Genomic DNA, 24,027 nt, shown 5'->3' with positions numbered 1-24,027 from the left:
CTCTCTGCAGAAGGCAATGGCACCCCACTCCAGTACTCTTGCCTGGAAAATCCCATGGACAGAGGACCCTGGTGGGCTGCCGTCCATGGGGTTGCGAAGAGTTGGACACTACTGAGCGACTTCACTTTCACTTTTCACTTTCATGCATTGGAGAAGGAAATGGCAACCCACTCCAGTGTTCTTGCCTGGAGAATCCCAGGGACGGGGGAGCCTGGTGGGCTGCTGTCTATGGGGTCGCACAGAGTCGGACACGACTGAAGCGACTTAGCAGCAGCAGCAGCAGCCCTCTCTGCAAAGACACTTTGTCCAAGTGAGAGCACGTTCACAGGTTCAGGGGGTCGGGACATGGACGTGACTTTGGGGGCCCCATTCCAGCCACCATACTTGGCAGAACTCTGGGAGGGGTGCCCTGTGTCAGCTTCCGCACCCCCAGCCTGCCTTGCTAGGCTCACACGTGCTGTGTGAGCTGGTCAGGCTGCTTGCAGCCTCTGAGCCCTTGACTCCTCAGGCCTGAGATGGAGCGTGTGCTCGTTAATGAAGAGCTCAGCTGTGCTGCGCGGTTTGTTAACAGATACGGCAGCACGAAGCGGTTGGAAGTCTGCAGCAGTGGGTACCATGGGATGTCCTCCCAGGGAACAGGCTGTGCCACACGGAGGGAAATCCCAGGGCCCCTGTGTCCAGCCTCTGGGTCCAGGCCCAGTGCCCCCAGGTCGGTCCTGGGGGTCCAGAGCCCAGAGCAGCTGTGGGTCCCTCAGGCATGGGCCCTCTGCCTGGGGAGGGGATGAGAGTGTGGACCCAGAGCCTCGCAGCCAGCTCAGACCCCACCCCCACCCCCTGCTCCCTCGATGTGTGCCTGCGTGCCTCCTTGTCCCCTGGTCCTCACTGGAGGACGCAGGAACAGCCCTGCCGGGCTGGGTGTTCTCAGTCACCCAAGCCCTTGGAACCAGTGAGATGTGAAGACAGAAGGACCCACAGATGTAGGCACAGCACTGGGCTGGGCTGGGAAGATGGGGGTCTCCCTCCAGCCCCTTCCAGCCGGTCCCTGTCCATCCACACCCCTGTCAGCAGCTTCCTCTCCTCTCCCCTTAAGAGCCGGAGGAGGAGGCCTGAGGTGTGGCCCAGGGCCCGGGGCCTGGCCCCCCAGGTGGACGGGGCGCCACTTGTCCACCACCTGCCAGAAAGTCGCCCTGATATCGTGCAGGTCTGAGTTTCATCCGGACTCTGCATCCTCATGGTGGATGAGGTGGTTACCCTCAAAGGACCACAAAGAAGGCTGAGCATCGAAGAATTGCTGCTTTTTAACTGTGGTGCTGGAGAAGACTCTTGAGAGTCCCTTGCACACCAAGGAGATCCAACCAGTCCATCCTAAAGGAGATCAGTCCTGAATTTTCATTGGAAGGACTGATGCTGAAGTGGAAGCTCCAATACATTGGCCACCTGATGCAAAGAGCTGACTAATTTGAAAAGACCCTGATGCTGGGAAAGATGGAAGGCAGGAGGAGAAGTGGGTGACAGAGGATGAGATGGTTGGATGGCATCACCGACTGGATGGACATGAGTTTGAGTCAACTCCGGGAGACAGTGGAGGATGGAGGAGCCATGGGGATGCAAAGAATTAGACACAACTTACTGACTGAACAGCAACAACCCCAGAAGGGGCTCCATGACTCGTGGACTCTGTGGTTGCTAGAACCGTGTAGAACTAGGGCCGGCCTCACAGCAGAGCCAGGAAACGCCCTCCCCCTTTGCCTGTCTCAGCCTGACCACCACGGAGGGGTGGGAGGCGGGTGGGACCCGTCTCACTCAGCATGAGGCTGGGCCGCGGCAGGGGGAGACGCCCTGCACTCACGGGTCTCTCCGTCTCTCACTCTGAAGTCCCGCTGGCGGCATACGAGTGGCTGGTCTGCTACCTGCTCCGTGAGAGCCACCAGAAGCTCAGTCGAGAGAAGCGCTCAGGGAAAAGCGACTTTGAAGCCATAAACGACTGTCAGGTACGTGTTTGTCTCGGAAGTTGCTTTTCTCAGGAGTTGCTCCTGATTCCCGCACCGCCGCGTCCTCTCGGGCCTCTGCTGCCGGGACCAGCGATACAGCTGAGCCCTGAGCCCATCCCTTTCCCCTGCCCTGTGTGGCTGGTGTCCAGACTTGGACAGCTCAGAGCTCGTCTCTGCCTGAAGTATTCGTAACTTAGGCTTCCCTGGTGGCTAAGCTGGTAAAGAATCTGCCTGCAAGGCGGGAGACCATGTTCGATCCCTGGGTCGGGAGGATCCCCTGGAGAAGGGAAAGGCTAACTCACTCCAGTATTCTGGCCTGGAGAATTCCGTGGACAGAGGGCCCTGGTGGGTTACAGTACATGGGGTCGCAAAGAGTCGGACACTACTGAGCTACTGACGCTTATTCATAACTTGTTAAAACGCAAACATACTTGGAAATCAGAGCACACCAGAAATTGATACCTGGGTCGGAATGTTTTTCCTGGGCCTGGAGGTTTATGGGGATGACGATTCGTGAGAGAGGAACCCGTGAGGGAAGCGGGGAGCGGGCCTTCCTGGCCTGCAGCGTCCAGCTACCGGCATCTCTTGGGAGTTCTTCATGATCACGGAGCGGCAGAAACACTGGTTATGGAGCAGCTTGGGCTGTGCAGGCTAGGACTGCCCCCGAGAGTTTCTGTTCTGTGCCCCCCACCACGGCCCCAGCGCAGGCACCTCATAGGACCCCTCACAGGCGCTGGCCCAGGTCTGTTAATACTGTGGGCAGATCTCTGATGGCAAGGAAGGTCGTCCAGGAGAAGTTAAGGGTGGGCGCTGAGTGTGAGGATTCAGGAGGGAAGCAGAGGGTGCAGGAGCTGGAACAAGGCTCTCCCCTGTGGCTGTTAGAGCTGTGTGATTTGGGGGGCCCCAGCAGCACCCAGGCCTCTGCTCACTAAGATGCCAACAACACTCCTGAATTGTGACGACCCCAGACTATCTCCTGATGGTGCCAGATACCCTGGAGGGGCAAACTGGGCCTGACCAAGAACCCCTGAGCCAGTGGGGCCTCCAGTCCGGGGAGCAGGTCCACTCTGTGGCTCTGGGAATCTGTTCTAACGCGTCTCCCTTCAGACACTTCCTGCGTGCCCCTGGCCCAGTATGGCTGCCTTCCTGGGTCCCTGTGACCCTCCATGCCCCCCACACTCCACTTTCCTGGGTCCCTGTGACCGTCCAGGCCCTCATGTCCCGCCTTCCTGGGTCCCTATGACCCTCTAGGCCCCCACGCCCCGCCTTCCTGGGTCCCTATGACCCTCTAGGCCCCCACGCCCCACCTTCCTGGGTCCCTGTCCTGGGCCGTCCAGGGCCCCCATGCGCTGCCCACGCACCATGTCCTCCACAGCTGTTCATTGGGATTCTCAGACAGCAGCTTGGCGGCCCGATGAGAAGCCAGGTGAGCCGTCCAGCCTGGCCATGGTGCCGTCACTGGGGTCAGCTGTGGACACGGTCTACACCGGAGCATGGTCCTGGCCTGGGCAAGGAGGTCATGGAGGGCAGACCCCCAGGGCCCGCGTCCCCAGGCGGCTGATGGCCTCTGAACTTCTCCCAGAAGGAACACACAGCAGCCTGTTTCGTGTCCGATTCCAGGGATTGAGACCGGGGAGAGGAGCTCGTGGGGCACGGTGCAGGCCCTGGACCCATGAGGTCAGTCGCTGCTCCTCACGGCAGCGCCCGCGGGCCGGCTGCCTCGTGTTCCCTCTTCACAGACCAAGATGCTCTGCCCCGGATGGGAGCCACTTGCCTGTGCGCACATGCTCGTAAAAGCCAAGTGGATTTGGAAGCTGGCCCCTTGACTCCCAAGAGCTGAAGGAGCGAGTAGAGGAGAGCAGAGTTTGGACTCAGTCCTCGGCTGGGACTTGCTGGGAGAATCTCCCCAAGTGGAGAGGAGCCCATGGCATGTGAGCGCATCGGGGGGTGGGCATTAATTCAGGGACGTCCGCTCTCGCAGAGGTTGAGGGCGCACACGGGGGCCGGCCTCCCTGCGCCAAGTGTGTCTCCACCAGTCGCCAACGGCCTGACCTTGTTTCACCCTCGGGGTCCAGGGCGGACTGAGGTGATGCCCTGGGGGGCTCTTAGCTTAGTGCCTGGCCCGGGTCAGTTTCGTCAGCTTCCCTCCTGTGAGCATGCTCCCCTCTCTGCGTCTCTCCCTTCAAAGTCAAGGGTACCCACGACATGGTGTGCACGAGAGGGTAGCTGCCCTGAAGGCCCGGCTAGCTCTGCAGGCAGGACACACGGACACAGGCCATGTGACCTGGTGGCGTCAGAGGCGCAGTGGGGTCTTCGGATCAGACCAGGCAGACTGGCCTGGGGAACATCCTCCCCTGAATTCCCTCCCGAGGGTGCCTGGTTCTCAGGCAGTCCCTGGGAGAGCCTTGGCCTCAGAAGTGAGGACCCACTGCTTGCCCTGTAAGTCCAGAGGAGGCCTTGAGCCCAGAGCCGTGCCTCCTTGGCGACCACGACCCACGGCCTCCCCGGAGCATATTCTGGACCCTGTTCTTTGGATTCTGGCTGATGCACATGTGTGCTCAGCTGCTTCGTCGTGTCCGACCCTTTGCGACCCCATGGACTGTAGCCCGCCAGTCTCCTCTGTCCATGGGGTTCTCCAGGGGATCTTCCCAACTCAAGGATTGAACCCAGGTCTCCTGCACTGCAGGCGGATTCTTTACTGTATGAGCCACCAAGGAATTCTGGGGCAAAGTCATACAGGCATTGAATAGGGGTCTCTTTCCTCCCCAATCCCGGGTCACCTCTTTGCTGGATGATTTAATTTCAAAAGCAACCATGCTCATTATAACAAATTAGAAATGCATGTGTAATTGTTCTAATTTAAAAAAAACCAAACCCAGTAAACTGATAAACTAGAGAAGGGGAAAGAAAAGCTGGCAAGCAAAGCTAATGATGAGCAGATGTGTTGGCTATTGGTTAAAAAAGAAAAAGCGGGGGCTAGAAGACCTGTGGTGACTTCCTGCTTCCACAAACCGAGCCAGCATCGGGACTCACACGCGAGTGCAACCCGGCTGGCCCTCCGTGGAGCCGTTCCCTCCGTTCCGGACGTGATGGGAGTGGGAGAGAGGGGCTGTTTCCTTGAGAAAGTTGGGGGGCGGGGCGGGGCCGGGCCCCAGGAGGGGCTGCCGTTGCTTTCAGGTGAGTCTGGGGATCGTGTGGAAAACCTCTGTGGTTCCCAGTGCAAGAGAAGCAACCTTGTGCCCTCGGGAGCCCACCTTCCAGGGGACGCCCCCGTCCCTAGGGCCAGGACGACCCGGGCGAGCCCCTGGTGGCTGTGTCAGCTGTGGGGTCACACAGGTCCCAGGTAGCGCTGAGCTGAGCGGGGTCGCTGGGCCCGAGGTCCAGAGCAGCTGCTGCAGGCGGGCTTGTGTTCCTGCCGGCCTTCCCCAGAGGCGCTGCCCAGCCGCGGCTGGCTGTGCCCTCTCACCCGGGCGCTGCCGGCACGCACACCCCCGTGTGCCCTCCCCGAACGCGCGCACCATGCCGTTGCAGGTGTACCACTGCCGGCCCTTGGCCCTGGCGTTCCTGGAGCTCACGGTCGTGCGCAGGTTCCACGAGCACACGCACCAGCCCCGCGTGCCACCCCCGCTGCGGGCCGTGCTCCGGCGTCTCAGCGCCCTCTACGCCCTGTGGTCCCTGAGCCAGCACACCGCCCTGCTCTACCGAGGTGAGACCCTGCCCCGGAGCTGCGTGGTGCGCTCCTTCCACGCGGCTCACTGAGCGCTCGTCACGGGGAGCAGATGAGCCCAGAGGCCATGGGTAGCGGGGGGAACCACCAGGGGCACAGCAGCGCCAGGGTGGTGCCCGTAGGGCTGAGCCATGGCGGGCAACCCAGGAGGGCTTCCTGGAGGAGGTGATGAAGGGCTGATTCCTGGAAGATGGGTGGAAACAGGATAAACTTGAGTTTCTTTGAAACTTTGTTTTCGTTATCCTTCTAAGGAGCATTTTTTAGACATTTTCCCAAAGCATCCCCATGGCGTGTTAATACTAGAGCTGTCCTGGGTACCTGCTCATGCCCCAGGCGTGTGTCTGTGCTGTCTGAGGAGTACATTTTCCCCTCCCCTTGCAAAGAACCCACATTTTCCTCCTTGGGGCTGGTGTTGCCCACCCCATTTTTTTTTAAGTCGCTCAGTCATGTCTGACTCTTTGCAACCCGATGGACTGTACAGTCCGTGGAATTCTCCAGGTCAGAATACTGGAGTGGGTAGCCATTTCCTTCTCCAGGGGATCTTCCCAACCCAGGGATCGAACCCACATCCCCTGCACTGCAGGTGGATTCTTTACCAGTTGAGGTATACAAGGCTCCCTGGTGGGAGCGGTGGGTGCGGGGAAAGAAGCCCACCCTCTGTGAGTGAAGCGGGCTCTGTTCTCTATGGCAAAGATGAGACACCAGCCAGTTCTGCAGCAGACTCGGGGCTCCCTCCTGTGAGACACCTATGAGACAGCGCAGCACCGCCTGCCTGGGTGTGGGAGGCGAGGCCAAGGGGGTGGGTCTCCAGCCCATCGCCTGGTGGCTGCAGGCGCCCCCGCATGCCCTCAACGCCGCTTTGAGCCTGCAGGCCCCTGCCACCCCGCCCAGCCTCCCCGCCCAGCGCTCTGCTTGGGGTTTTGTCCACTCTCGTGGACTCCTGCCTGCCGGCCCTGCCTCCTCCTCCACCCCGGCCCCCTGCGGCCGCCCTTCCTGGGCTTCAGCATCCCCAGCTCCCGGCCGTGACCGCCCCCCGCCCCCCCACTAGCGCCTGCTCAGTGAACTGGCCGGGAGAAGGACACAGACCCCAGGCCCGGCCTCACCTTTCTGGAAAGGGGTCGCAGCGGGACCCGGGCAGCAGAAGTGAGACATCTTCACACAGAATGGGCCGTTACACGATGTGTGTGCCATTTGTGGGTAACTTGGGGGTTTGGGCTTCCCCAGTGGCTCAGATGGTAAAGAATGCGCCTGCAGTGCAGGAGACCCGGGTTCGATCCTGGGTCGGGAAGATCACCTGGAGATGGGAATTGTAACCCACTCCAGTGTTCTTGGCTGGAGGACTCCATGGACAGAGGAGCCTGGTGGGCTACAGTCCAAAGAGTCGGGCACGGCTGAGCAACTGACCCTTGGGGGTGAGGGAACCGGACCCCAGAGTCACCCCCCTGTGCTTTCAGGCGGCTACTTCTCCGGTGAGCGTGCAGGTAAAGTGCTGGAGAGCGCCATCCTGGCCCTGTGTGCACAGGTGAGTCGTGAGCCCTTCTGTGTGAATATGACTTCCATGTGATCACACGTGTGTTAATATCTGGTGACCTCGGCTTCCCACTCATTCCTGTGTGTGCCACCATTCAGCTCAGTCTCTCAGCCGTGTCCGACTCTTTGCGACCCCATGGACTGCAGCACGCCAGTCCACCCTGTCCATCACCAACTCCCAGAGTTTACCCAAACTCGTGTCCATTGAGCCAAAGTGGTGCCACCGTTAGCACACCCAAGAAAACGACAGAGAATGTGCTTATGTCGGAACAGTCAGGAAGCACCACTCTGAGGGACTCGTGCACACCCAGCTCACCTGATGCTTTCTACAGCGACATCGGCCTTTCAAGTTAGCTTCCAATTTAAATTCATTTCGTGGCATTTTCTTTTTTTTTTATTACGTCCTTCTGCCCTCGTCACCCAGAGGAGTCAGGTGGCCCCACGTCCCGTCCTGGAAGTGCTCTGTCCACTGGAGCTTGGTACAGGGAGGGACAGGTTCCAGGGCCAAGCTGTCCCGTGCGGTCAGCACCGGCCACCTGGGGCTGCCAGGGGTAGAACCGCGGCGGGCGTGACCAAGGATTTTGGGTTTTCTTTAGTTTTAATTCAGCCATCACGTGTGTCCTGGCTGCTGTATTAAGCAGTGCAGTTGGAGGCACGTCTCTGCTGTGGATGATCAGACACGAACCAGAGCCCCCCAGCACTCCGTCCATGGCGTTGTCTGTGGTATACGTGGCAGATATACGTACTCAAGTGTCTCAGTTACGGGTGAGAGGCCGCTGGGCTCCTCCCCGTGCTTCCGAGCTGAGGCAGCTCAGGTGATGTCCTTGTTGGCACCAAGCCCCTCTCCCCGCAGGCTCCTTTCTAAGTGCCTCTCTCTCCCCACATGGGTTCTGGGTAAGGGGTGTCTCTGGGGTCGCTCTGTCTGCTCGGTCCATGTCAACTTAAACAGGAGGGGAGTTTACCCTCCTGCGTTTTGTGGGGCTGAGTTGCCTTTATAAAAAACAACAGCCGTCGTTCCCCTTGCTGTGCAGCGTGACGCTTGGACTGTGGAGCTGGCGGCTGGGGTAGGTGGAGGGCAGTACCTGGGCCCAAGCCACCTGGCGGACCTGAGTCCTGGTCCCGCCTCGGGGCTGGGGCAGGGGGTGCCGGCTCCTTCCCTGCTCCAGTCCGGGCCTGGAGCAGCATCGTCTATCGGGGTGTCCTCACTGTCTCACGCTCAGCTCTGCTGAGTGGCCCCCACGGCCTGCAAAGACAGGCTCTTTCCCACCGCCCCCCTGAATGAAACGCTGGCTGACCCCCGATCTAGGGCAGGACCCACCTCTGCTGTTGTTTCTCCCTGAAGCGACCCCCTGGGACCTTGGTGCCGAGGGTGTGTGGGACTGTGGAGCAGCGCCTGAACCCTGAAGCTGGGCTCCTCTCCTCTCGTGACTCTCTGCCCAGCGATCGCTTTAATCGGCCTTGTTCCAGTCGCCCTGCCTCCAGCGTTCTGCTCGGTTCAGCCACGGGGCCTGGATAGTTCAGTCGGTGGAGCACCAGACTTTTAACCTGAGGCTCCAGGGTTCGAGCCCCCGTTCAGGCATGCCGTCCTCTGTTTTATCTTTGGGCTTCCCCAGTGGCTCACCTGTGATGCAGCAGACCCCAGTTCGATCCCGGGGTCCAGAAGATCCCTTGGAGAGAGGAGTGGCTACCCACTGCAGAATCCTTGTCTGGAGAATTCTGTGGGCCAGGGCAGCCTGGCGAGCTGTTAGTCCACGGGGTCACAAGGAGTCGGACGCGGCTGGGTGACTAAGCACACATACTGCGTATGGCATCTCACAATTATTTTAAGTAAAAAATGTTTTTTTGCATTTCAAGAAAATTCTTAGGAGTCTACTCATATAAATTCCACTTGTCATATTGTAGAATAATTTGTGTAACGGGGTGGGAGAGTAATAAAACTACCGCAAGCCAAAGCACATTGGGGTGATGGCTTTTCCAGGGGCTTATAAATGCTTTTTCTCTTACATTTTTTTTTCCTGGACATATTTTCCTCTGTTGGAACAGTCATTGCCCTGATCAGTTAGGGTTCAGAGACAAACCTCTGAAGACAGTTGCCAGTTAGCGAGCCACAGAATCATCAGTTTTACGAGCAGTCCCTGCCTTGTTGGAAAAAAAAGAAAAAAGAAAACGTTGGAAGTCTTGAGTGGATAGCAACATGGTGAAATATTCAGACGCACACTTGGGGAACCTGTAACCCAGGCCAACGAAAAGATGGTGCCTGAGGAATGGAGCCTTGCGCCTGCTGGGGTTACCATTGCTTGTGGGTTTTGCAGGCTCTGTTACTCGGTGGTTGCCATGGAGATGCCGGGCGTTGCCAAGTGTACGGACTTTGTTTTCTAACAGCTGAAAGATGATGCTGTTGCCCTGGTGGATGTCATCGCCCCTCCGGACTTCATCCTGGACTCACCGATTGGCAGAGCAGATGGCGAGGTATGAAGAGCGGCCTTCCTCCCGTGGGTGGCGGGAGGCGCTCCGGGCCCCGGGGCAGTTGTGGCAGAGCTGAGATGGTGACAGGGCTTGGGGCAAGGCGGGGGGGCGGGGGGCGTCTCCAGCATCACGTGGGCGGCAGGGAGGGGGAGCGGCTGGGAGAAGTTGGGGTGGTCGTGGACGGGTCAGCTGCCCCCAGCCTGCCCTTCCCTGAGAGACAGGGTGGCCCTGCCACTCTCTTAGGCCGTGATGCCGAGGTCAGCGTGGGCCTGTGCAAAGCTGTGGTCTTTGCACACTCTCCTGAGGGCCCGCCCCACTCCTGGGCCTTCTGACCCCCTCGCCCCTCTGCCTGGGCTTCTGGGGCAGGCCCCAGCTGGCTTCCCAAGCTCCTCCCTTGCCCCCACTCCTCCCCATGCTCCAGAACGATTGCTTCTAAAGTAGACCTGCTCCTAAAGCTGCCCTGAAGTCCCCCACAGCAAAGTGATACCAGATCCCTCCCCGCTCCCACCCGCCGCCAGGCTGGCCTCTGCCTGGTTCTCCAGGGTGGCCGCATACCCGCTCCCGCCCTGCAGACTCCAGCCTCACTGTCCTTCCGTCTCTCTGTGGGCTCACTGCCACCCCAGGGCCTTTGCACCTGCGTTCCCACTTCCATTCTAAGTGGAATGCCGTTCTTCTAAGAGGTCTCCTCCAGCTTCTAGTTGAAGCGCCGCCCCTGTCCCCCCGGCAGGTGGGTCCCCCACTTTGTCCTGCAGTGTGACCCTCGCAGCACTCCTTCCTGAGCCCACAGGCAGCCCTGTGTGACCTCCACCACGTGGAGAGGCCTGTGCGAGACAACGCCCATGGGTCTGCTCACTGCTCCCTGGCTCCACACCACCCATGGGTGGTTGTCCCTGTGTTTCCATGGAGACGTGGAATTTCAGTGTTAAAGTCACGTGGTGAGGGCCCATGGCCATCGTGTTGTTTCTCCTGAGGCTTATCTTGCTGACCCAGGAGACTGAACGCTGGGGGACAGGCACCTTTTCTCTGTCCCCAGGGAACATTCCAAGGGGACAGGAGCCCTCTGTCCTCAGGGGACACTGTTGTCAGTCCAGGGGACAGGTGCCTGGACCTCTGCCCAGCCCAAGCCATACCCAGGGTTGGGATGGAAGTGCAGGCGCTGGGGTGGGCAGGTCAGAAGAGCCCCCCGCCAAGTCAGGAAGGTAGGGACCACATGTCTGGGGACAGCTGGCTGTCCTCTGGCTGTCAAGCTGGGCCAGGCGTCCGGGAGAGACCCAGCCTCTGGAGGGAACAGGCAGGTTCGCCTGAGTTGGCCCAGCTGGGAGGCAACAAAGATGGGCTCCTTGGAGGGAAGGCAGGAGAGTATGAACCTTGGTCCCTGGTGTGGCCGGGGCCCAGCGGGAGCATGAGGAGGACGTGCTGACCGGCCCCCGGGCGGGGAGCTGGCCTCTGTGACGCGGGCTCCCGGCAACGCTAGCCCCGTACAGGTGGCGGGGTGCTTCTGCAGGCGGCAGCCCTGACTCACTGGCGGGTGGGCGACTGCGGAGTAGGGGAGGCCGTGCCATCCTGCCCTGGCCTGAGGTGGGGCTCTAGACTCCACACTGAGACCAGAGTACCCCGGGGCCTCGCCCGGCAGAAGGCTTTACGCGGCGCGTGCCTCTCCCAGTGTTACGGGCTGCGATCCACGCCGGGTGCCGTGTGAGATAGGAAATCCACCTTAGACGGACAAACAGCTGTCGGAGGCCGAGGCTCCGTCTTTAAGGGGAGCGCCACGTCCAGGTCACGCGGTGTCACCTCGGATTTATGACCCGCGGGAGAGCCTTGTCTGTCTCCCTGGGAGCCAGGAACAGCAGCACACGGGCGGAATCACTGAGCGCGCTTAGCAGGTGCAGAGAGGGCAGCTTCTCGAAAGTAACATCTGTCCACGTCAGCCAGATGCAAGACTGGCCCCTTTCCTGCCTCCATGGACCTCGGCCTGGACGCTGGCCGTGCTGGGAGCAGGGACGGGTCAGGCGACTGCTTGCACGCTCACGACCTTCCTCTAGGATGACTAATGAGACCAGTCCCGCCTGGGGGCCCAGAGGCAGTGGCTGGCTGGTTTAGGGGGCTCAGTCTGGCGGGGTGGGCGGAGAGGGGACCAGGCCTGCCCAGGCCTGGGGGCCCAGAGGACCAGCTGCCAGCCTGCTTGCTTGGCCATGCCACCACCCACCAGCCGCGTGGCTGCGAAAGGACAGATTTCAGAGCAAATGATCGATGTCGACTTGCAGAATCCACCTTCCATGAGAATTTCCAAAGAGAAGGCCAAGCAGGATGTTTTCATCATAAGTGTACATTAGGGACCTTAATAGTTTGTATTTTCCCAATTTTTCTCTACTGACAAAGAAAGGGCTTATGCAAATTGAATTTAAATCATCTTAAAATGCTTCCAGGAAGTGACGGAGCTTCCTGTGTAATGCACAGTTGCATTGACACGCTCAGAGTCTTTCTTATTCCATCTGTGTGTATCATGTATGTATTTTTTACAGCTCTATAAAAATCTCTGGACTGCCGTCCTTCAGGAAAATAAGGTGCTGGAGCGGGCATCTTGGTGGGCGGAATTTGCGGTCAACAAGCCCGTCATAGGAAGTTTGAAACCAAAGCTGTAATAGCACCGGCTAAATCTGGCGAAGCCATGAACACCTGGACCTCAAGTTCACTTCTGGAAGCCCCAGGCCCGCAGTTCTACCTGGCTGCTTGTCCTGTTGAGTCCAGGGCTGGAGCAGCTTATCCTGGCCTGGCCCCGCCCCCCGCCCCAAGTCCCACCAGGACGGGTCACGTCCAAAGGGCAGGACTGCTTTGGGTCATCCCTATTTGCTGGGTGAAAAGAAAGTTTATACATAGAATCATGTCTTCCTGAGAGACTGAACACTTTTGGATAATTAGAGCTTTAGCATACTTCTATTTTCATATGCTGATTATGAAGCTGACTACTTGTAATTTGGGATTTTTCTGGCCGGGTGATCTTTTGCCTTCATCTGAGATTTCTTCCAAGGCTTTGCGTCACTAACCCCTGAACGATGCCAGTCCGATTCTTTGTTCGCCCAAGTTTGACTTTCTCACGTCATCAAATCATATCGTAACTTTACTAATTTGCACCGTGGACCACCCGAATGGCATAGTTAAAGATTTTGAAGGAAAATAAAATCAGTTTTATTACTTTCTCTTGTGGAACTAGAAGTTTCCATCAAAGAAGTGTTTCCAAAGGATAAAAAATGCATAATGATTTGAAGATCTGGTCATCCTTACATCCTGACCTCACTGTTGTATGCACATTACGGTGTCACTTTGTTACTTGAAAGAGTTTCTTTCTACAGGCAGTGGAGCTCCCAGGCTGCCTGGCCCGTGGGGGGTTTGCCCCACGCTTCTGCACGCTGTCCACCCTCAGGCCCAAGCGCCCTGCGGACAGTGGGGGCTGATGGAGGAGGCTGATGGCCATCTCCACCCATGATTCCTTTGCCCCAGGTCAGGACGATGGCCGGTGGGTGGGTTCTGACTCTCCGCCCTGTCTCGTCCTCCGCTCCCCTTCAGCTTCCGATCTCTCCAGGAGGTTCAGGACCTCTGACATCAGCAGCCCCGTGCCCTCCCCACCCTGCCGTGGTGCCCACGGAGCACACTGGTACTGAACAAAGGTGGCTCTTATTTTCCAAAAGAGCCCAGAAAAACCTCTGAGCACTGAAGGGCCTGAGAAAGCATTATTTCTGGGGACCTTCCGTGGTGGTCCAGTGGTTAAGACTTCACCTTCCAATGCTGGGCAGCGGGTACAAGTTCAGCCCCTGGTCAGGGAGATAAGATCCCACATGCCTCGCAGCCAAAAACCACAACATAACACGAAGGTCATATTGTACTGAGGTTGGTGCAGAAGCAACTGGTTTTGCATTGTTGAGCTCAGCTGTTTGATACTGGAATACATTCTTAAATAAAATGGTTATGTTGTGGTGGTGTTCAGTCGCTAAGTCACGTCTGACTCACTGGAGCGGATCCTGTTGCAACTACGCGGGACATTCTCGGAGACCTCAGTGTCAGTGAGTCGATGTCAGTGTCAACTCAGCGCCGTTCTACGGTCACGTGGCACTGGAAGCAAATTGGAAAGGTGAGAAAGCTCAGTAAGTGGGTGCCTCGTGAGCTGACCGCAAATCAAAAAAACAGGTTTTGAGGTGTTGTCTTCTCTTTTCTACGCAACGACAATGAACCATTTCTCTACTGGGTTGTGATATGTGATGAAAAGTGGATTTTATACAACCGGTGACAACCAGCTTAAGTGGTTGGACCAAGAAGAAACTCCAAAGCACTTCCCTAAACCAAACTCACAACTAAAAAAGGTCGTGGTCACTGTGTGGTGGTCTGCTACCGGCCTGACCCACTACAGCTTTCTGAATCCTGGTGAAAAATATCTGAGACGTACGCTCGGCAAATCTGTGAAAACTGCAGCGCCTGCAGCCGGCGTTGGTCAACAGAAAGGGCCCAGGTCCTCCCCACGACGACGCCTGACCGCACATCACACAGCCAAGGCTTCGGAAGCTGAACAAGTTGGGCTACGAAGTCTTGCCTCACCTGCCATATTCACCTGGCCTCTCGCCAGCCCACTTCCACTTCTTCAAGCACCTCGACAACTTTTTGCAGGGAAAACACTTCCACAACCAGCCGGAGGCAGGAATGCTTTCCAAGAGTTCATCCAATCCTGAAGCACGGATTTTTATGCTACAGGAATTAAAAACCTTATTTCTCATTGGCAAAAATATGTTGATTGTAATGGTTCCCATTAATGATTAATTAAGATGTGTTTGAACCTAGTTAGGACTTAAAATTCATGGTTCAAAATTGCGGCTACTTTTTCACCAAACTCCTTAACAAATGTAATAAAGACTTTAAAAATAGTCCACATCAAAAAAAAACCCCAAAAAACCTTAAAAAAAAAAAAAAAAAAGAATTGGCTTTTGAAGACTGAATTACATGGGTGGAATTACGTGGGTGGTTCCTTAACTTCCCGGCCTCAGTCTTCATGCCCAGAAAAGGGGTGCACACACCCCCACCAGGAGCGTCCGAGTGGGTGCCAGGGTTAAGGGTTAAGGTCAAGGTTAAGGAGTGTATGGCCTGGCCCTCGCCCTGTTGAACTGTCACTCATCTGCCAGAAGTCATTACAGGACACACTGCCGTCCACACGTGAATAGCCCAGGGCTCTGGACACACGGACTCGTTTGTAGACAGTCTTCCCACTGGTCTGGAAGCTCTTTGAGGTCAGGGACTAGGTCTGAATCATCTGTTTCCAGCTCCCGGCTCAAGGCCACACACAGGGGACGTGTTTGGCAAGCCCTGGAGGGAAGGTATGGATGGTGGGTGGGGGAGTGTGTGGGTGGGTGGGTGGCTGGGGGATGGATGGCTGGGGGATGGGTGGGGGGGGGATGGATGGATGGGTGGGTGGGGATGGATGGCTGGGGGATGGGTAGGTGGGTGGGTGGGTGGGGGATGGCTGGCTGGGTGGGTGGGTGGGGGATGAATGGCTGGGGGATGGGTAGGGTGGGTGGGGGATGGGGGGATGGGTGGATGGGTGGGTGGGGATGGATGGCTGGGGGATGGGTAGGTGGGTGGGTGGGTGGGGGATGGATGGATGGGGGATGGGTAGGTGGGTGGGGGGATGGGTGGGTAGATGGATGAATGAATGAGTGAATGACTTGCGTGATGAACGAAGGAATGAACAAGAGAAAGAATGACGCACGGGGGCCTCGGGTGGCTCTGGCTGCTGCTGAAGGAGGGCCTGTGGGCCAGTGCCCAGTGCTGGCGTATACAGCTGTGGTCCCTGTCGCTCCAGCAAGTGGGGCTGCTCCCCCTTCCTGTATGAGACGTGGGCCATCCATCCTGTCTCCACCCTGGGCTTGTGCTGTTGCTCTGAGCCCACGCCGACCCCCACCCGCCCTTCCAGCTCTGCTACTGGCTGCGTGCCGCTCCTGGTCAGCCCCGTTCCACGGCAGGAGCCAGGGGTTTCTACCCTGGGTGGGGCTGCCTCCCTCCTGGATCCATGTGACCAGGGATGGTCTCCTAGCTCAGCTTCTCACAGGGCCCTGCCCATGAGGTGCTCCGGGGGGGGAGAGGTGAGTGGAGGAGTGGACTCGTCCCTCACACTGAGGACCAAAGCATCCTGTCTACAGCAGGCAGGGTGTGTGAACCACCGTGAGAACAGTGCTGGAATACAGCATGGCGTGACAGAGCCCACTCGCCAGTGTAAAATCCATTTTTCCTCTTGCAATATCCTTGCGGTTGAAATTCTTTAAAAATCATCACACAGGAAAGAAAAGCCAAAGCCGCTGCTCCCCTCCGGCCCTATTAAATGAACAGATGCTGTTTCCAGAGCTACTCGCTTGTCAGCCTTAGTAACAGGGTTTTTTCAGGGTGTGCATTTCTACTCCCATGTAGAAAACCGTGCCTCTAACGACAGAACACTGGATACGGGCTTCGTGAACAGAAACTCTGACCTTGGCCAAGGAAGCAGTGGTGGTCATGCTCAGCCCTGGCCATTCAGGGAGCAGATGCCGGCCTTCCATGGGAGCTCACAGGAGGGGATATGCAGGAGGGAGTCGGCGTGTGAAGGGCGGCATGTGGGGAGGAGGGTCCTCGGCGTCCTTTGAAGAGGGGGGTGCTCGGCAAGGAAGACTTGGGGTCCTGGGGCTCCCTTGCGGCCAGAATGCTCCTGCACCTCGGATTTGATGTCCTCTTTCCCTAGAGGAGGGCTTCCCTGGTGGCTCAGACTGTAAAGAATCTGCCTGCAATGCAGGAGACTTGGGTTCCATCTCTGGGTCGGGAAGATCCCCTGGAGAATGAAAGGGCAACCCACTCCAGTATTCTTGCCTGGAGAATCCCATGGACAGAGGAGCCTGGCGGGCTGCAGTCCATGGGGTCACAAAGAGTCGGACACGACTGAGTGACTTAACACTTTTCTTTTTCCTAAAGTTGTATTTCCCTGGGGGCTCAGATGGTAAAGACTCCACCTGCAATGTGAGAGATCTGAGTTCGATCCCTGGGTTGGGAAGATCCCCTGGAGAAGGGAATGGCAACCCACTCCAGTATGCTTGCCTGGAGAATCCCATGGACAGAAGAGCCTAGCGGGCTACAGTCCATGGGGTCACAAAGAGTCAGACATGAGTGAGTGACTAACACTTTCAGTTTCACTTCCCTAAAATAATGACCACACAAGGTGTTAGGCGTGAATTGTGCACCCCTCCCTCAAATCCATGCACCAGAGCCCCACCCCAGCACTCAGACGTGACCGTACTTGGAGATGAGCCTTTACCGAGGTGACTAAGGTAAAATGAGGTCACACACGTGGTCCTGCTCAGACCGCTGTCCTCTTGAGAAGAGGGAATCAGGACACAGACACACACAGAGGGTTGACCGCATGAGGACCTGGGAGAAGACAGCTGTCTACACACCGAGAGAGAGGCCTCGGAAGACATCCTCACCTTGATCTTGGACTTCGAGCCTCCAGGGCTGTGGGGAGTCAGTCTCTGTGGTTTGGAAGCCCAGGCAAGCTAGCACACAGGACCCATTCCCATGCAATGTCTGTGAGCCCAGCCAGCGGCCAGGTGGTTCCACCCATTTCAGAGGGTGGTTGGGTGGCTGGCCCAAGGTCCCTCTGACGGCGGGCACTCTGCACCCAGAGTGTGCAGTTTTCTACTTCTGTTAGCGTTGTCCAGAGGGAAGAGGCTGAGGGGACAGGGACGATGCGTGTCCAGGGAATTCCCGGGTGTGTGGATACCGGCCAATGGGGACATTGAAAGGGGAGCCGGGAAGAGGTGTGTGCGAGGCTTGCTTGGGGACGGGGCCCAGGTGGTGCCTGATCTATAGTCGGCATCCCCTGCCTGCAGCTGGGGGTGGGGGTGGTGGCCAGAGCGAGGAGGGTGCAGACTCAGGTCCCCTGGTCCACAGCGTGCCGGGCTGCCTCTGGGGAGAAACGCAGCCACCCGATTCCAGGGGTGGTTTGTCCCCACTTTCCAGGTGAGGACGTGGCTCCTTGAGAGCTCAGGTGGCCCGCCTACAGCCCCAGGTGCTTCCACAGCCCCCGCCGGGGGAGGGGGGAGGTTCCCGGCTGGGGGCTGAGCCCCTCCCTTGAGAGCTAATGTTTGTGAGCCCAAAGGAGACCGCAGGCCCTCTGCCCGTGTGCTAAAAAGGGTGTGAGAGAGGAGACCAGCTGCCTGGTGTTCTGTCTGGGTGGTCTGCTGTGAAATCATCTTTCCAGAAGTTTCCTTTCTCCTCCCTCTCCAGGCGATGGAGACAGCAGGGCCTCCACCAGTGTGAAGGTGCTGTCCAGAGCACTGGGTGGGTAGGTGGGTGGGTGTTAGGAGTGGAAAGGACGAGAAGCTGGGGTGACAATCCTCCCCAGGACCGCGAGGAACCACGGGCATCCGGCCGGCCCCCAGGGCATGTTCCAGGCCCAAGGTTGGGGGAGTCTCCCCAGGAGCCCGGGTTGGGGGCCAGGGATGGCATCACCAACACGATGGACATGAGTTTGAGCAAGCTCTGGGAGCCGGTGATGGACAGGGAGGCCTGGTGTGCCATAGTCCACGGGGTCGCACAGAGTCAGACACGACTGAGCGACTGAACTGAACTGAGGCTTCCTCCCAGAAAGGGTGGGCTCTTCCAGGAAGGCACCCTGTGTCCCAGGGATGTCCTGGAGGAGTGAGGACTGCAGCCTTGCTGGCACCTCTGCAGGACCCTCACTCACCTCCACGTGCAGCCTCGAAGGCGGTGACCACTCTGCAGACTGGGCCACCCCACCCCACTGGGGTCACAGGCACCAGAGACAACACTGCTCAGAGCTGTGACACAGGTCCAGCTGGGGGGACACAGGGCCCTTTGTGGGGACGGGAGGGAAGCAGGTGTGGGCGTCCTGCCCAGCTCCTGGCCTCAGACACTGTCTGGTCTGTGTTTGCTCCATGTCTTCCCACAGCTAGGCTGCAGAAGTGCCCCACCGCGGTCCGGCCACCGGGGAGGGGTTTCCTCTCCCCACTGCGCTCCGGGACCACAGGGGTTTCAACAACCCTCAGCCTTGGACCCAGTGCCACTCTTCCCTGAAGCAACCTCGAAAACTCCAGGGTGATAAGCTCTGTCTCAGAGGCAAGAAAATCACTGCAGATGGTGATTTCAGCCTTGAAATTAAAAGATGCTTACTCCTTGGAAAGTTATGACCAACCTAGACAGCATATTAAAAAGCAGAGACATTACTTTGCCAATAAAGGTCTGTCTAGTCAAAGTTCTGGTGTTTCCAGTAGTCATATAGGGATGTGAGAGCTGGGCTATAAAGAAAGCTGAACACTGAAGAATTGATACTTTTGAACTGTTGTGTTGGAGAATTCTCTTGAGAGTCCCTTGGACCGCAAGGAGATCCAACCAGTCCATCCTGAAGGAAATCAGTCCTGAATATTCATTGGAAGGACTGATGCTGAAGCTGAAACTCCAATACGCTGGCCACCTGATGCGAAGAACTGACTCATTTGAAAAGAGCCTGATGCTGGGAAAGATTGAGGGCGGGAGAAGGGGATGATTAAGAGTGAGATGGTTGATGGCATCACCGACTCAATGGACATGAGTTTGGGTAAACTCCGGGAGTTGGTGATGGACAGGGAGGCCTGGTGTGTTGCAGTCCATGGGGTCGCAAAGAGTTGGACACGGCTGAGCAACTGAACTGAACTGAGAGGCATGAAAAGGACCAGCACCCCATCCTCCAGCCCCCACCTTTGTCTGGCTCCACCCAGCCCCGCCTACAGTAATCCAGCCCCTCCCCACCCTGCCCCCAATTCACTCAGCCCCGCCCACAACCAGCCGCCCCTGCCTAGCCCCGCCCCCAAGTCACTCAGCCCCGCCCCACTTCCATGAAAGCTTCGTCCCACTCCAAGCACCGCCCTCACTACTCCGTCCCGCCTCTTGCGCCAGCAACCACTTATTAAACAAACACATACTAAGCATTTTTTGGGCTTTGCTTGTAGGTCAGCTGGTAAAGAGTGCAATAGGGGAGACCTGAGTTCGATCCCTGGGTTGGGAAGATCCCCTGGAGAAGGGAGCAGTTACCCACTCCAGTGTTCTGGCCTGGAAAACCCCATGGACGGAGGAGCCTGGCAGGCTGTAACCCATAGGGTCGCAGAGAGACAAGACTGAAGCGACTTAGCACGCAGGCATGCACTAAGCCTCTGCTGTGTGGTCTCTGCACAGGTGAGTACCTGGGCGTGCTGGCCGGTCACTGCACTCGGAGCCGCCCCGCAGAGAGAGAGCTGGCCGCTCTGGTGCTCTTGGCTGCAGCCCGTCATCCGTCCTCACGCTCTCAGGCGCTGTGGGGACAATCTGGGACGCAGAGCAGTCTGAGTGCCACCAGCAGGTGGCCGGGCCTAGCAGAGCCGCCAGGGCCGGGCAGGCTGCTGCTGTGTGCGTGGCTCCCCCGCATTGCTGCGGGTGGTGCCCTCCAGCGCCAGCGGCTCCTGAACCCCTTGACCTTGGGCGCCCGGGGGAGGCCGGGTCTGCCCGCCTTCCTGCCCCCCGCCCCGCCTCCCGCAGCCCCTGCACTTCTCACGCCCGCGCTCTGGCGGCTCATCTCGGAGGCCCCGCTCTTGGTGGTCCTGGCGCTCACGGCTGTCCCCCGCAAACAGGGCCGACTCTCCACGGCGGCTGATCCATCCCAGACGCGGGGCCCTGGCCGTCCCTTATCACCGAGCCTGGGCGTTGTGCGGAGCCGCCCTGTGAGGCCACGACTGTCCAGTTAATCAGCCTGCTTGTGAGTCAGGCCCAGGCCTGGGAGGCAGGCGGGCTTCTGAGACGGCCCAGGCCCATGGGAGAACGTCTTGGGACAAAAAGCCCCTGGTGAACTCTTGACAGCACTCCTTTGGCAAACTCCCTGCCTCTCACCAGGCGGCACATTAACCACTCAGGTTCCCCCGAGCTCAGTGTCCACAGGTGAGCTGCAGGAGTCAGTCTGCCTCTTGGTGAGCGCCGACTGTATACTGCACCCTGAGGCTGGGCCAGGCCCCTCAGCTAATGACCTGTTGAATCTCCCGCTTCCCCAGATTTCGAAAGGTGGGCTCAGCAAGGTCATGAGCCTCACCCCAGGTCACATGACAAGGCAGTGGGTCCCGTCAGACCCACTCTCTCGGGCCCCCTTCAGTGGCCTGGGCAGACCTGTGGGCGCTCAGTCCAGAGCCAGGTTGGGGTGGAGGAGGGGTGGTGTGCAGAGCCGGGTGACGTGGGAGCACGAGGAGGATGGATGACCATGGTGAGTGGGCAGGTGTGTGCCCCACCCCCAAAGCCTGCAGAAGCAGACAGAGGGCCCCAGGCAGGACGGGGACTGTGGGGGTGAGGGGCAGGGAGGTCCATTGCCCTGCTGGGCTGGCAAAATGGGGGGCTCTTAAAGCAATTTTTAAAAATATAAGCAACAATGACTGTGTGCCCACTGATGCCACCCGTGTAAGTGGCGTGTCCTCTGGGTGTGTCGTCCCTGCCCCCCATCTCACTCCAGCTGCTCACGGTTCTTGCCTAGTATCCCTGGTCTCGGCCTCAGGCCTTCACTCCCCACAGCCCCTCCGTTCAGACCTTGTCCCTCCCCCACCCATTCCTGCCTCCCCAGGGCTGCCCCTGCCCACGGCCCACACCTGAGCTTCCAGCCCCATCTGCTGCCGCCTGCCGCCCATCTGCAGGTAGCTGGGGCTTCCCCCTCCTGGGACACCCTTCCCTCTGCCCTCTGGACAGTGGCTCCACAGGAAAGTCACTCCGAGGGACCCTCCTCTGTGCTCCCAGCACTGCTGCCATGCCAGGCACACGCTAGGGGTGCTGTCAGTGCCAGTAGAGCTTCAGAAGCCCCGGCCGTGGAGGAAGCTGATGGGCTTTCCCAACTTTCTACCTTTGTGCAAACATCCCGTCGTGGCAGAGCATGTGCATATTATCCAGCTGAAACAGCGGCAGGAAACAGCCCAAACAAGTCAGCAGTCAGGAGTGGAAGGTCTCATGGCCGTGCGGGGGTTGGGGGGCTCTGTGACCTTCCTTCTTCCCGTGTGCCCCTCACCAGCCTCGGGGCAGGCGGCAGGCCCGCGTGTGTGTGGCCTGCAGCCGTTTCCTCCTCTGTGCGGCTGGGCCTGACCGGCCTGCTTTCCCAGCCTCCCTTGCAGCTAGGGGCGGCTGTGTGTTACGGGCTGGACGGTGTTCCCAAATTCAGCCCCTAAGCCCAGTACCTCGGAGTGTGCCTGGCTTTTGGGGTTAGGGCCTCTAAAGAGGTGATTAAGGTAAAACAAGGTTCTGAGCATGAGCCTCCGTCCAGTATGACTGGTGTCCTTTCAAGAAGAGATGAGCACACAGGCATGGACTGTGAGATGAGCCATGAGCAAGGTGGCTGTCTTCAGGCCGAGGACAGAGGCCTTAGAAGGAACAGCCCTGCCCGCATCTTAGACCTGCAGCCTCCAGGACTGAGGAGATGAACTGCAGCCTGGTCCTTTGCTCCAGGGGCCCCAGGACCACTCAGCACAGATGGAGCTTGCCTGTCTCGATGGGAATGGAAACACGGAGTGTGCCTGGTGCCCGGCCCCCTTCGCCAGGTGCTGCATTTGAGCGTCGCCTCCTGATGTGCCTGGTTGTGGATGGCTTGTCCTGTTGCCCTGCTGTTTTTCCATCACGTTATCATGTGGTTGGTCCATGCTCCCGATGATGGGCATCTGCGCTGTGTCCACTCTGGGGTCATTGTGAGCAGAGCTGCTCTGAATGTGTCTCGTATCTGCTGCATGTTCACCAAGGGGACCAGCGTCTGCAGGCGACCCTGCTGGACAGTCTCCAGAATGGCTGGACTGATTTCTGCTCGCACAGCCTCACCCACGCACAGCCCCGTCCTTGCACTCCGCCCCCGTGGTGGTGCAGAGGAGCGGCTGGCTGGGGGTCCAGTCTGCACTCCCTGGTGGCCCCAGGGAGAGGGGCGGGGTAGCGCCTCTGCATGTGGACGTTGGGACATCTGCCCATGTGGAGCGCTTGTCTGCGTCCTGGTCTCTGCAGCGGTTCTGTCCCATGGCCCATTGTGCTCTTCCCATCGGGCTCACAGTGTCTGCACTGGGGCACTCGACCCACTTTCCTTAAGGATTTCAAGATGTAGACTTTCGTCCCTGGAGAACCCAGCCTGTGGCGATGCGCTGGAGGAGGAGGAGGTCTCTAGCTTCATTAGTACTGGGGAAGTGCACGGCTCCAGGTTGTGGAGAGCAGGTTCCCAGGAGCGCTCATCTCTACCCTGGGGGGCTGTCTCCTAGTCCGCCCCCCGACCCTGTCCCTGCCTTGGAGTCAGACCCCCTGGAGCCCTCACAGCCCCTGGTCCAGCAGGGGTCACCTGGGCTTGGCGGACCTCCCCTCGCCTTCTGCACCCCAACTTCCCCAGGGACCATATGTGTGTGTTCAGTCACTTCAGTCCTGTCCAGCTCTTTGCCACCCCGTGGACTGCAGCCCGCCAGGCTCCTCTGTCCATGGGATTCTCCAGACAAGAATACTGGAGCGGGTTGCCCTGCCCTCCTCCAGGGGATCGTCCTGACCCAGGGATTGAACCCATGTCTCATGCATTAGCTAGCTGTGCCTGGGAAGCATGTGTGAACTCAAAGCTCCGTCTTGAGCGTTCCAGCTGACATCATCTCTCTCCACTTAGGGATTTTAAAATCAGAAATACAATATAAACACATTGCATAAAATTTTCAGCTCAAGGAAAAGTCAGTCGCCTGGAGCCCTAGTCATTCACCTCCAAACAGCAAATCCTTCATCATGGGACGTTCCACTCCACACCTGATTTTCTGAACATAGTTATGCTCCTGGGCTCACCTGATTTTTTCCTCATTTCCTCTGTAAATATTCAATACTCAGTATTCCCCGTGGCTCCATGCAGCACCCACATCCATCTTTTTAAAGAGCTGCATGGTATTGCATCCAGCGAGGGGGGCTGTGGTCGCCATTGCCATTTCCCTGCGGTCGGACAGGAGGCTGTTTCCTGGTTCCTGCTGCAGCTGCTGGCCCAGACTGGGATGGACAAGGCTGTGTGCGTGTCCTCCCCTCTGTGTTTGGGATTATTTCTTTAGGGTGCCCTCCCAGAGTGGGAGGTCTGGGTTGAGGTTGGCACGCATGATTGATGTTTTAATGGCTTGTGTGACTTTGCTTTTCACACCCGTTACCCCAGTCCGTAAAGTCAACAGTGAGGCTTGGGGATGCGGCTGCCAGCTCACTCCCCGGCATGGGCGATGCTGCTTCAGGGCATTTAACTTTAATAGGTGGGAAGAGACAAACCGCCCC

General features: G+C 58.3%; 1 protein-coding gene across 4 annotated transcripts in view; it reads left to right on the top strand.

Moving 5' to 3' along the window:
* Nucleotides 1–12,911, top strand: part of ACOX3 (acyl-CoA oxidase 3, pristanoyl) — a 48,957-nt gene extending 36,046 nt beyond the window's left edge. Inside the window, exons 14-18 of one of the 4 annotated variants that reach the window (XM_027545151.1) lie at nt 1,876–1,991; nt 5,523–5,697; nt 7,173–7,240; nt 9,631–9,717; nt 12,237–12,911. In XM_027545151.1, coding sequence (XP_027400952.1) covers nt 1,876–1,991; nt 5,523–5,697; nt 7,173–7,240; nt 9,631–9,717; nt 12,237–12,356 — 566 coding nt within the window. In that variant the 3' untranslated portion in view covers nt 12,357–12,911. Of the gene's footprint in view, nt 1–1,201; nt 1,273–1,875; nt 1,992–5,522; nt 5,698–7,172; nt 7,241–9,560; nt 9,718–12,236 lie in introns of those variants that run through there. The other 3 variants (XR_003511620.1, XM_027545152.1, XR_003511621.1) reach the window with 3 other exon arrangements.
* Nucleotides 12,912–24,027: the final 11,116 nt, after the last annotated feature.

This window comes from Bos indicus x Bos taurus, chromosome 6, assembly GCF_003369695.1.
Source record: "Bos indicus x Bos taurus breed Angus x Brahman F1 hybrid chromosome 6, Bos_hybrid_MaternalHap_v2.0, whole genome shotgun sequence".
In the NCBI taxonomy this organism is placed as follows: domain Eukaryota; kingdom Metazoa; phylum Chordata; class Mammalia; order Artiodactyla; family Bovidae; genus Bos; species Bos indicus x Bos taurus.
The sequence above is the reverse complement of the archived record's forward strand: the minus strand, read 5'-3'. Positions and strand labels throughout refer to the sequence as shown.